Source organism: Branchiostoma floridae, chromosome 2, assembly GCF_000003815.2.
Source record: "Branchiostoma floridae strain S238N-H82 chromosome 2, Bfl_VNyyK, whole genome shotgun sequence".
In the NCBI taxonomy this organism is placed as follows: Eukaryota; Metazoa; Chordata; class Leptocardii; order Amphioxiformes; family Branchiostomatidae; genus Branchiostoma; species Branchiostoma floridae.
Genome location: NC_049980.1, coordinates 26545404 through 26557924, shown reverse-complemented (window position 1 = coordinate 26557924; position 12521 = coordinate 26545404). Strand labels below are relative to the sequence as shown.

Genomic DNA, 12521 nt, shown 5'->3' with positions numbered 1-12521 from the left:
CATTATGTCATTCAAACACCCTACACACCTTAAACAACAATGCCAATTCAAATGTCTTTGTGTCTCTCAATTAACACTCTGAGCAAAGGTGATAAAGTACAGTCTTGCTTATCTATTTATTACAATCTTGTCAACAGTTACCCTTTTTTAATTCTTCGCCGCCCGAGGCTATATTTTCGTGACCGTACGTACGGCCATTGACATATAGACAAACAACTCAAGTGATAGATTGACCTTCTGTAATCTTTAGGCAGATGTAGGCAAAGGCAAGCGGAACTTTTACAGCTATAAGTTCTTAAACAAATCTGGCATTACAGGTTGTGAAGAAAATTGTGATCGCTCGCTAAGCCTCTTTTGGTGTAAAACTCGGGGTGCAATCTTAGAAGACCGAGGCTATAGTGTTCGTGTCATTGCTTGGTAATTTTCTTGCAACATGACACGGATAAATTCATTAAGAACCGATCAGAGAATACAGCCTTTGATTATGTTGTAAATGACACATGTAGACCCCAACCCCGTATATAATCCCGACCCTAACAAAGAACCTTAAAGATTTAAAGGCGGTGCAAAAAGTAAACTTTTCGACATTCCTGAGCAAAACATTTGTTTAGTGGCATGAACGAAGACAAGCACGTACAGACACAGGAAACTTTTTTACACCTTTTGCTACCTAATCCGACACGAAGTTGAATATGCTTTCATGCATTACATGTGCAGCATAGCAGGGTGAAAACAACCAGTTAGTAATACCCATTCTCTGCTTACTTTAAAGAATAACCAATTAGCGTTTGCGAAAAATGACATATAGATTAATTTGCTACAGATGTTCCACGCTGCGATAAAGATGGAGCTGTCCTCCCATAAATGCACCAAATGGGTCTCGGATTAGAGCTGCGAACTTAAGAATAAAGAAGCCATTTCAACAATCTTCATAAAAATGTCAATGATCCCAAAGTTCAAAGGTCAAAGTTCAGTCCTCTTCCGCGACATGTTGACATCGCAAAAAAGAAGAAGAGCATTTTCGAAAACTTTTGGTCATACAGTAACTTTTCTCTGCTTTTTACTAAATTGAAAACGTCTTGTCATTGCCAAGTGTGACTAATTGCTAAGAGGATTTGTGCAGTTCAATTTAAGAAAACATGGACTTTGACACACGGGTCAAAACAGGTTGTGAGATTTAACAATTTATAACAGCAAGGAGTTTATAATCTCCTTGGCGATAGCAAAAGATCTATGGAGGGTCCATCGGACTCAGAAGGCAAGTCACTGCTGCCCACCGCCGGTGGTGAGGCCCCTGGGGCCGGGGAGAAGTTACGGGTGTACCGGTGGAGATGGTACATCCTGGTTGTCATCACTCTCTTGAACATTTCCAATGGAGCTTTAGCGGTAAGCACGAAATGTTTGATATTGTCTAACGTGTTCAAGCTAAGGACATCGTCGTATGATTAAATAGTGTGGTAAATGACAGGAATTTCATACATGAATTTACATCAAGGTGGATATAAAAGTTAACAGTTAACGGGGGCCGCCCTAAGACGGTTCCCGTCCTAAGACGGTACGGATTTTTTTCTGATCTTATTATCCATAAGTACACCGTGTTTGTTGCCACTAACTATGCTGATTACAAAGGTAAATGAACCAAGTCCATGCACACAGCTTTAATTTGCATTCCAAGTATACTTTAACATATTTACTTCATGTTTTTTAAAAACAGAATTCTAACAGTAATGTCGACAGTGCTGAATCACTGCGGTCACCGGCCTCTGCGTATTGGCGGCTCGTGTCGCTAACTATACAAACTCGTCCAAGCGGTCACACGACTGCCATGATACACATAAATAAAGCTCCATAAAACACTATGGATATGGGTCTTCAAATGTTTGGTGAGTAGAAAAGCAACCAAAAGGAAGCGACATAAACATTGCCACCATTGTACTCCCAAGGGAGTGTGGCCGTGAATGTGTCAGACAAGAGAACGCTCTAAAGATTTATTTGACTGTAACAAATGATTCGTGCTGTCTATGAAAATAAGACTTGATAGAGAGATGTATATGATATTTTCATATAATCACACAGAGTTTTGTTGATGTTGGTGGTGTCGTTTTTTCGTAATGTTTTTTTTAGTCGGGCATTCACAATCAGTACATTCAGCCCATTGCCCGTAAAAACATCAGCTGGATTGTTCTAGGTACAGCCTTCCTCATATGAGACAGAAAGTACATACAGTCACGATTTTACTGTTAAAAGTAATCTAAAATATCATACTATTGATTTTTTTCTGTGTACTTAAATTTACCACTTACTTCTGAAGAGAGCAAAATGTAAAAAAGCGTACCGAGTTAGGCACACTGTCCAGCGTAGCACAAAATTGGAAGGTTACATACACGAAATTGTCTCACAGTGTTTGCCGCTTGTAACACGCAGCGCGAAAGGTTCATGAACCACATGAATGCATTTCTTATTCAAGTATGTTGTTCAAATCTATGTGTAAAAAATTCAGTCATCAAACTTTGACCACTCTCAGGCAACTAGCGATGGAGCGTCATGAGTTTGAGCGCAAGAAAAAGCGTACCGTGTTGGGGCACCTCCCGTTAGTTGAATATGAATTATGCAAATTAGACCTCTTTTGCGCAAATTATCAGAATATGCTCTTAGCCTTCATTCTTGAGATAATATTGTTTATTTCTGTCATTTGGGTGGAGGAGGTGATCCACTATAATAATTCAAGCATTTAAGTAGGTCCTTATTTGCATGACTTGACTGACTTACTTGACTTTAATATGTCGGGTGTCTCTCCTCCCCTCCCACACGAATAATTAATGAGAAACACAGTCACATAATACATCAGTGGTTAGGTTAATTTGTGATTTGGCACAGGTACTTTTGAGCTTTTGAGCTTTTACGAGGTAGAGTCAAAAAGTAAATCTTACCACACATAACAATTCCTGTAACCTACCACACCCTGCCCAGAGTTGGTTCCAGCCCGTGGCAGACACGGCAGCAGAGTTCTACGGTGTGGAGCTGAGTGAGATGAACTGGCTGTCCCTGGCGTTCCTCCTGACGGCTGTGCCTCTTGGGTTTGTTGCCACCTGGGTTCTGGACGTCATCGGGCTCAGAGCTGGCGTAAGTTTAACGTCCAATGTTGGGATAGTCTATGTATGGGTAAAGAAACTTTTGAATGGTCCATTTGTTAATATGGACCATGGTCCATTGTTACATGCGATAGGATATGCTGTATTTACTCACAAATGTTGCCACTTTAGTTTTATATCTTAAAAGGCCATGTTGATTTCATTATACGGATGACAAAATTATCCTATGGAAACTCCAAAACTCAGATGTGAGGGTGGGAATAAAAGAGGTTGGTGAAAAAAAGGTACCTTTATTGATAATGAAAAGTGGTCCGGAAGATCAAATGAATGAGTATGGTATATGAAACAATATACTCTTAATTTTTGTTCTTTTTTTTTGTTCATCACCTTTGTCTTTGGAATTGACTTCATTTTGCAAATGCAGGTTGTGCAATTTTCAGCATAGTCAAAAACTTTTTTAAAATTTGCAAATGGACAAAAATTTATGCGCCCGCGGTTGCCTAATGTGAGAGCACTACTCTGAAAATGCATTTTGAAAGTTCATGTGAAAGTACATTTTGTAGGAACATTTTCTGTATTATGTAACAATAATGCTTTATTCCAGATTATCATAGGAGCATGGATCCAGGCTGCAGGTGCAGGCATTACTGCCATCAGTACCTTACACGACATACCGTCCTCCTACCGGTTCGCTGTGGTTGTAGCCGGACAGGTGGTCGCAGCCATGGCCCAGCCTCTGCTCAGACAGAGTCCGGCTAAGGTGGCAGCCATGTGGTTTGCAGATGACCAGAGAGCAACCGCCAACATGATCATATCTATGGGTGAGTCATGGGGAAAACTCACATTCAAACTCGGCATCATGGCAAAGTACTGCATGAGCATCGATGTAGGTTGAGACACCCAGGTAATAAGATATGCCAAAAAGCAGACAAGTAACTGCTCCAAAATCATATCCAGTTGCTTGAGTAACTGCTTTTTGGCATACTGTTTGAGCATAAAAATAACAGCCTGTTAATTTTTTAGCTATGAATTATAACTAAGAAGACTTTGAAGTTCTTATTCACCTGAGACACCCTGTGTTGTTGCACAGGTAGCCCAATTGGATCAATTTTGTCCAACCTCGTAGGACCTCAGGTGGCTAAATCAGGTGACAGACACAGTCTACAACTTTTGGTGAGTCAGAAAATCAAATTATGACAGTTGTAGCATCAATGTCAAGTACCCTAAGACTGACACATTGAAAGTGGTGACATGTTATCAGGAACATCTCAAGAAATTGTCTTCTTCAAAACTACATGTAAACAAAGAGTTACATAATGCAGGTAGTCTATATTGTTACTCTCATCATCAAACTATACCTTTGCGTGGGCTATTGAATTTCTCCTTCACAGATGAGTACATCATCTTTTTTATTTGGTATCTTACTGCAGTTCCTCCTGCTTCTTCCAGGTGTCACTCTACACCATTGTACCCTGTTTAACTGTTCTCATGGCAACGTTTGGAATCTGTAGCAGCGGCCCGCCCTCCCCACCATCTATCAGTGCTGCCAAGGGCACACAGCCTTTCTTCCCAGGCCTGAAAATGGTAACAACAATTACATTATGTCATTACCATACCAGAGAATGAATTATGTCGAGGCTATGCCATCATGCAGAAATTATGCAGCTTAGAGCCAACATGTTCTTTAAAGTCACCTTAAATTTTCGTGTCTTTTCAGGGGACAGCCACTTTTTAGGGGGAAGAATCCCTGACCCCTTGGCTTTAGTTTCGTACCATTAACATATCAATACTTCGCCTAATATTTTTTGTAAAATATACATTTTGTTGTGGGAAAATGAATAAATCAATGATGGTGTCCATAATGAATGGTTCATAGCCAGTTATCAGTTATAAAGACAGATGACAGCATTTTACTAAAGAAAATCATTTCTGCGATTTGCTTCTACACATAGTTAAAATGTGACTTATTTCCTATCATATTTCTTTTTGTCTTGTTAAGCTTTGCAGGGATGTGCAGTATTGGATCCTCATGTTGACATTTGGTGCTGGGATGGGGACGTTTCAGACCTTTGTTGCTGTCATCGAGCAGGTGTTTTGTCCACGAGGATACACAGATGTACGTTCATGCCTATTGTATTCTTAAACCACATGTTTGTTGCTTAATGATATTGTACACCTAGAACACAATGTCACTTATCATATCTGTCCAACCTAATCAGAGAACAGCACATTATTAGTCTACTATCAGAAAATTGATATAAATTGGTATTGTGAGAGTTGATGTTACTTCTTGATGTGGAAGTTGATACTGCGACATAGATGTTTTCTTCAAAGTGAAAAGACATATGACAGAATTGCTGTCAGCAGGGCTAAATAGCCCTTTGTAATATAATAGCCACAGGCTAATTAGCTAGTAACCCTGACTCAGTTGTGTGCTGAACAGTCAAACCAATGAACAATAAACATTATTGGTATTGTTTATTTCTGTCCTGGCCCTTGCCTTCTCCCAGACGTTTGCAGGTATCTGTGCTGCCCTGATGGTCTTGCTGGGTATGGTAGGAGCCGGAGCAGCGGGGCGGCTCGTCGACAGAACCAAACGGTTTGAGGAGATCATCAAGCTGTCTGCTGCTATTGGCACGCTGGCCCTCATAGTCTTTGCAGTGGTATGTCCTTTATCCAAAATTCCTGGAGACTGTGTAAACATGTTTTCTTGGTTACTTTGCATTATATATAATGTCCATAAAGGCCACAGATGGTTATGTGATATTATAGGCTATTGTTTCATTTCTAGGAAATAGGAAACAATATTGTAACAGTCAATTACATTTGTATATATTGTTTTGCATCAATAGAGTACCTTTGGACAATTCATCAAACAGATGGAAGCATGTTGACTTGTCAGTAATTTTACTTGTAGGTTTGATGCGACAGTAAGAAAAAAAGCATTATAATTTTGTTTGTGTATTGAATGGATTACAGTTAAGCAGTTATCCAGGGAAAGAGGTGCCTCTTGCCATCAGTGCGAGTGTGTTTGGAGTCACCGCCTTTGCCATGTACCCGACAGCCTTGGAGCTGTCAGTGGAGATCACTTATCCAGTATCAGCTGCAACCAGCTCGGGGCTGCTTATTGTGTGTGGGTAAGGAGACGCCAAATTTAAATTAAGGTCAAAGTTAATTTTTTTTTTTCAACTTGATATGATAGAAACAATTTTGATCTAACCTTTTTTACAATCTTGCTGTGTATATGCTAAGTCAAGACTATGTTTTTATTTTCAAGTTTGAATTCTTTGTTGTCTAGTCATTGTGTAGAATAGTTAATGATAAATTTTGTAGAAATTATTAATGGAACAGTCTGAAGTGTTGAGCAGTATTAAGCTTTTTGCAAAGGTTACCCAGTTATAGTCCACCCATGATGTGGTTAGATTGTTTCAGTATTAGGGTCAGAAAGTTTTTTTCCTCATCATCTTTGTCAAAAATTTAATATACAAAACAGCAGCAATGTTGAGGACACAAGATTAGTCATGTTTGGACTGCATTCTTGGTCCCAATGCAGCACCACCTAGCATTGAAAAGTTAATAGCGCTGAGTCATTTAATTGCCCTGATGGAAGGTAGTAGATGTACTATTATTTAGTTTTGATAAATTAATGTATGTCAGGTTACATATTTACCTAGCCCAACTTTTCAGGACTGTTGATATGTCATTTTGTTTAACACAATTGTGATAATGTTGCATGAACGAATTCATTTTGCTACAGAAACCTCCAGGCTATCATCCTGACCTTCTTGGCTAAATACATCCCTCCACCACTACCTCCCAGTCAGACAGTTCATGCCCACTGTGGCAAAGTTGTGCCACGGGATTTTAAAGGTAAACCTGCATGTCAGTTGCATTGCAATGCTTAGAGCTTTCAATGATTTACATGATCTACATACATGGTGGTGTACACTTTTAACTAATTTACACATTGTAATTGTCACTAGTATGTTGTTTACCATTTTGGAATTATGGATGATGACATTGAATATGCAAATGAGAATCTAATTTGCATAATTAATGTTAAAATTCTCATTTGCATAATGAGTATTTGTTAATGTTTTGCCATTCATAGATTACATTTATTATGCAAACAAATGTCTTATTGAAACACTTAAATTACACATTTCCCTCATCAATTAGACAAATTCTAGCTAATTCAAATCCTAATTTGCATGTGTTTGCATCTCTATTAAACTACCTGCATACTGAATGTCATGATGATTATACATTGATTATGCAAAGTAGGACAATGAATTATTGAGAAAATACTAGGCTTGTGAAAGCTTTATCTGTTCAATTCCACAGTGATGATGCTGATTTTTGCTGGCTGGATGACGGTAGCTTCTGTGACACTGTTGCTTGGACTGAAGCCAGTTTACAAGAGACTTCAGGTGGAGAGAACAGAAAACAAGTCTGTCAACGCCGAGCAGCCCGCTCCATCAACGTGACATGACTCATAATCTCATTACACTGCAACACTCAACCTCCTGACTGAGCAATCAGGTTGTATCAGGAATACAAGTTTACAGCTCTCTGCGATATGGAAGAAGAAATGAAAAATGTCACACAGTCATGAAATATGCAGAGTTTTTGTAAATCTTATTTCGTTGTTGCAAGTTTGTTGCTAATAACTGCGAATTATTTATGAGCAAATGATGTCTAAATCTCTATCATCTGTATTTATGGTGATTACCAACTTTACTGAATTTATCTGTCAAGTATGATGTGCAATTGCTTACCACTAATCATAGGGACAAGTTGCACTTTGTGATGAAATATGCAATTGTGGCACACATTTGTATAATTGAAACCCTATATTACTTATGTCACATGTACTAAGTATAAAATTTCCTTGCTATGATGCTTGATGAGACCTTGAAGTGTTCAGTGTTTGTTATCAATTGGGGGCTTATTTCATGATGACAATGATATGGAAAATGATATTGTGGATGATGCCTCAATAGTGACTGTTGATGTGGATTATGTTGATGATGTGAATGATGATGGTGATGATGATGATGATGGTGATTTGGATGTTGATGATAATGTGGATGATGGTGATGTTGATGATGATGATGGTGTCAATGATGACAATGTTGATAATGAGGATGATCTTAATGTGGATTATGTTGATGATCTGGATAATGATGATGATGTGTATTATGTTGATGTGAAAAATGATGGTGTGGATGATTAAGGGTGACTAATGATGATGATATGTTACTGGGATGCAGATAGTAGTTTTGACCTTGATACTTAAACTTGTCTCATACATTTACATAGTGTTCTTATCTGACAATGCACATGAGTGATATCCTGAGAGATAATTATATCATGCTATGCTTATGTATGCATATTGTGACTCTATGGATAAGGTTAAGATCATGGAAAATCACATCCATATTTCATTGTCCCTCAAGCTGTACATGTATAAAGAAAACCAATTTCTCATCTGATGAGAGTATTAGATATATATGAAACCATATGGGTTATATTGGTAAAAATCCCATACAAAAATGTAATGTCAATTCAGAGGAACATGGCACATAGATTAAGATGCCCTCTGTAAAACATATTTTCCTTTCATACATTGTACTTATGAATGATATTTCTCTCATTATAATAGACAAAGTAAGACATAACTGATATCTGTTTGCCATCATTGCAATAAATTTGTATTCATGAACCTATCAGTGGCTCCGATTGTCTGAACATGTTTTAACAGATCGTGTCGAAGAGAAGTGCTGACTTTAGATATAGATCTAAACATTCCCCTCTAATGGGTCCCCTCACAGCTTCTCTTTATAGGGGTGACCGGAGTTGTGTTCTGTTCACTTATCATGTAAGTTTTCTGATAGAATGACGGCCTTTATTGTACTATATACCTAGCTCATTATGAAATAATAGTTTTAAATGAACTAAACTTCTCTTCTCTTCTTTGTGGTTGTGAAAATGTTAGAACAGATGTTTTATAATGGTTTGTCTTATCAAAAATTTGAATCTGTCTTTAATATGGGGTTCATAGATTTTCAATTCTATACTTCCTATGCACTGGTGGCAAACTATTGATAGCCAAGCAGATGTCTGGAAGGAAGATCGTAACGTTCTCTGACTAGGTGGATGGCATTCAGAGAAGCTCGATCGTCAGAAAGCGTATTAAACGATCTCCCACCCCTACATCTGCTTGGATATCAGCAAACCATGACGTTACGTCAAATCGAATAATATAAGACAGCAGACGGCACTGATCCTGACTCAAATCCCTTCCCTGTGTCGATCAACGTTCCGGGAGGAGAAGAATGAGCGTTACAATCCCTCTCTAAGCCCACCATCTGCCTCCGCACGCCCTTTTGGACCTAAAACTTGTGTTGTTAGTTTATAAGGTTTTCGACTTCGGTGTGATGGGATTTTTATCACGTGCACGTCTGGTGTCAGTGTCTGGGAAATGTAATATTCATTATAGCAGCTGCTGCCACTGACTTTGACCTTACTGCTATCTCTATTGCTTCCTAGTTATGACCGGATGATGAATATCTCCATGTCTGTACTGAGCATGATTGATGGGCTATATATAACGTTGGTACGACAAAAACATCGCCCGAAACAACGGGTATTTCAGTACCAGGGACAGATGCTTGTCATTGGGTGGTCCGACTACACTCTCTTCATGGCGTAGGGCTGAATTGCGAGGCGCTTACAATTGACGGGTCTAAATCGTGAAAATGGTAACATTTTGCTGCAAAGGCAATTCGCAAACTAATTAAGTAGATTAAGTGAAACGGTTCCGATTATCCCTAAGAGCAACACAATTCAGACTCATGTGATGTTTCCAGTACAGTTTCCAGTACAGTCAGCCATATCCCTCATTGTTTTGACAGCCACGTACTTGTAACACTGCATCTATTACCTGGTAACTCAATTTGAATTATTCTTACTATTCGGCCAATTTATCACAGCTTTGTATCGACCAATTGCAAAATATAGAAGAAGTGACAGTCCTTGTGGAGATAAATCATTGAACTACTTTGGTAACGTGGTAACCATCTTTCACAACAAAGGTCCGTTAATTTGGGGTTAGACCTCCCCTTTTGAAGTCGATTAAGATTGACATGAATGTAAATAGAGAATTAGATATTAAGTGTTTTTGTTGAAAATCTTCAAAAATGACCGCTTGTTCGTTTTTGTAGCAATACTTGGCTCACTATCAAGTTGTCTTGTTTGCATCTCAATCGGGGCATAAGCGAAGAATTGCAACGAACGTCAATGTACTGTACAAACGCCATTTGATCTTTATTTAACAACGTCTTCATCCAATTATATTCAACATATACAAAATACAACTTGGTAACTTCATAATCGGTCAACATGTCCAGTAATACACAATCCGTGCCCTTCCGATATCTTGGTACCCTTGCCCTTAGAGCAAGTTATGTGTGACTTTTTTTTATTAATCCAAAAGTCAAATACTGAAAGTTCGACTCAACCGGTAAACTCACTACAATGACACGTTAGCAGATAGCACGGCTTACATGAATACTGCCTGACTTTCGGCACATTTGAAGCATGTCACGCAATGCCATAATGATTGTTTTGATATGTACTCCATGTACACTTCACCATCACAGTCACATGCGCAGTTTCAAACAAACAACAGCAATTCCCGAATGACAATATTTAGGACATACCTTTATCCAGGTTAGACATCCAGAAAAACGACATTCAATGACAATGCAATTTTTACAACTGGATGAGATATTTTACACATTAATCTCTGAGCCTTTATCTGGAGCAGACATCTATTATGTCATTTCTTAGCTATGTAAAGCAGCAATAATGCTGTTACAGACAGATTCTGTTGTATGAAGTGTTTTGCCTTTTCACGCTTTAAAGCGGTTCAGGAGCCCTCTGTGTGCACACTGGATACAACCTCAGCATGCTTCCATCACTTCAAAATATCTCTACTATTACTACTCGATATATATTATTAACAATCTTCGAATTATTTACAAAGCACATCACGGACGCTCTTCTGTCTAAACTATCTTACAATCTCCTATATGGCGAACTGCCATCCGACGCACCAAGCAGGTACCTCAACCTCAAGGCCCATGTTACCGTAGGCATGTTGTTACCAACAATTCAAAAACATTAGCATTGTGATATACAAATATTCTGTGATGTTGCCCATATCAAAAACTTTTTTCAGACATATTCAAAGTCCTTGCTTTCTCAAAGGTCCAGATATCATAACTCCATCTTGCCTTCGATGTTTTTTTTTACAAAGTCAAAAGCATGATATTACTCGTGCGAAGGTACTCAATATGAGCATTCTATTGCCTAGCTTTGCAAGTTGCAACATCAACTTCGTCTAATTTTTTTCTTTTCGTATCTGAGCTCATGTGCAGCACCTACGGATATACACTACAGGGCAGATTAAGGCAGCTCTATGTCGTACAAAAAGAACGTTTAAGATATCTCTAATCATATAGAGAGAGAGGAACCGCTCATGAGCTCATACATATATACCATGGGCAATTCAAACACGTACATCTGAAATAAGTGTATCGATGATAGTCGAGTTTGTCTATGTTTGGCGAGTTCTCAGCTAGCTGGCAAAGTACAACCGATGGCACTCATGAGTAAACCACATCTTTCATACGTTCAAATGGTTTCATTTCTCCTGCTAGTTTCTCCCAGGCACGACCATTAGGCAACAATGTCAACCTGAACTTGGTGGCGGTTCTCCAACATTTCCTTGAGCTTCTTGTGGATGTCCTGGATGTTGGTGCGCTGGGCGGGGGTTTTCTTCCAGCAGCCGAGCATGAGGGCCCGCACGTTCCGTGGGCAGCCACGCGGGCACCCCAACAGTCTGCCGCTGGTGATGCACTCGATCACCTAGCAGTGGACAAGAAGAATATCAACATACGACCGCGGAAACGTTGCTGTTAAGCTTGGTGTAGTGACCTGAAGGAGTGGTCGGGACGGGCAGCTGATCAGATCGGCGAAGTACCAACGGAGAATGAACCCCCTACTTCTGAATAACTACGGGGTGAATGGACGGATGTACGAACTTTACCCTATAGCTATCTTACAGGTGATGTTTATCCCAGTACTTGACGGGGTACTAGTCTGTTTTACACAATCTCTCGCTACCAGGGACTGATTGGCCATTGTTTAGATATCTCGCCGGTATACACCACTAAGAGCCGGGAGAAAATACCAATAGTGGCCAGTAGCTAGGATTCTTTATTATCCTGAAAATCCCTCCAGTAAGAGCTCATGCCTGCATGGAACATTGTCTCCTGACTTTAAGATGTCGACCCTCAGTCTTCTAGGGGCTTGACCAGGGTTTAAACAGTACCTGGTATGGATCTATCTAATGTGAGCAGT

The 12521-nt window shown here is 39.3% G+C and overlaps 2 protein-coding genes across 2 annotated transcripts in view; one reads left to right on the top strand and one right to left on the bottom strand.

The window, feature by feature from the left end:
* Positions 1–962: 962 nt before the first annotated feature.
* LOC118409903 (solute carrier family 49 member A3-like) lies at positions 963–7648 on the top strand. Its single transcript, XM_035811277.1, has 10 exons — positions 963–1386; positions 2971–3123; positions 3697–3913; positions 4183–4265; positions 4542–4676; positions 5092–5208; positions 5603–5755; positions 6072–6229; positions 6850–6962; positions 7437–7648. The coding sequence occupies exons 1-10, from the start codon at positions 1234–1236 to the stop codon at positions 7577–7579; spliced, it is 1425 nt and encodes a 474-aa protein (XP_035667170.1). The 5' UTR covers positions 963–1233; the 3' UTR covers positions 7580–7648.
* Positions 7649–10397: 2749 nt separating this feature from the next.
* LOC118410176 (NT-3 growth factor receptor-like) overlaps positions 10398–12521 on the bottom strand; it is a gene marked incomplete in the record, with an annotated part of 26880 nt that continues 24756 nt past the window's right edge. The window contains 1 exon segment of the mRNA XM_035811715.1: positions 10398–12026. Within this exon segment, the coding sequence (XP_035667608.1) occupies positions 11838–12026 (189 nt within the window).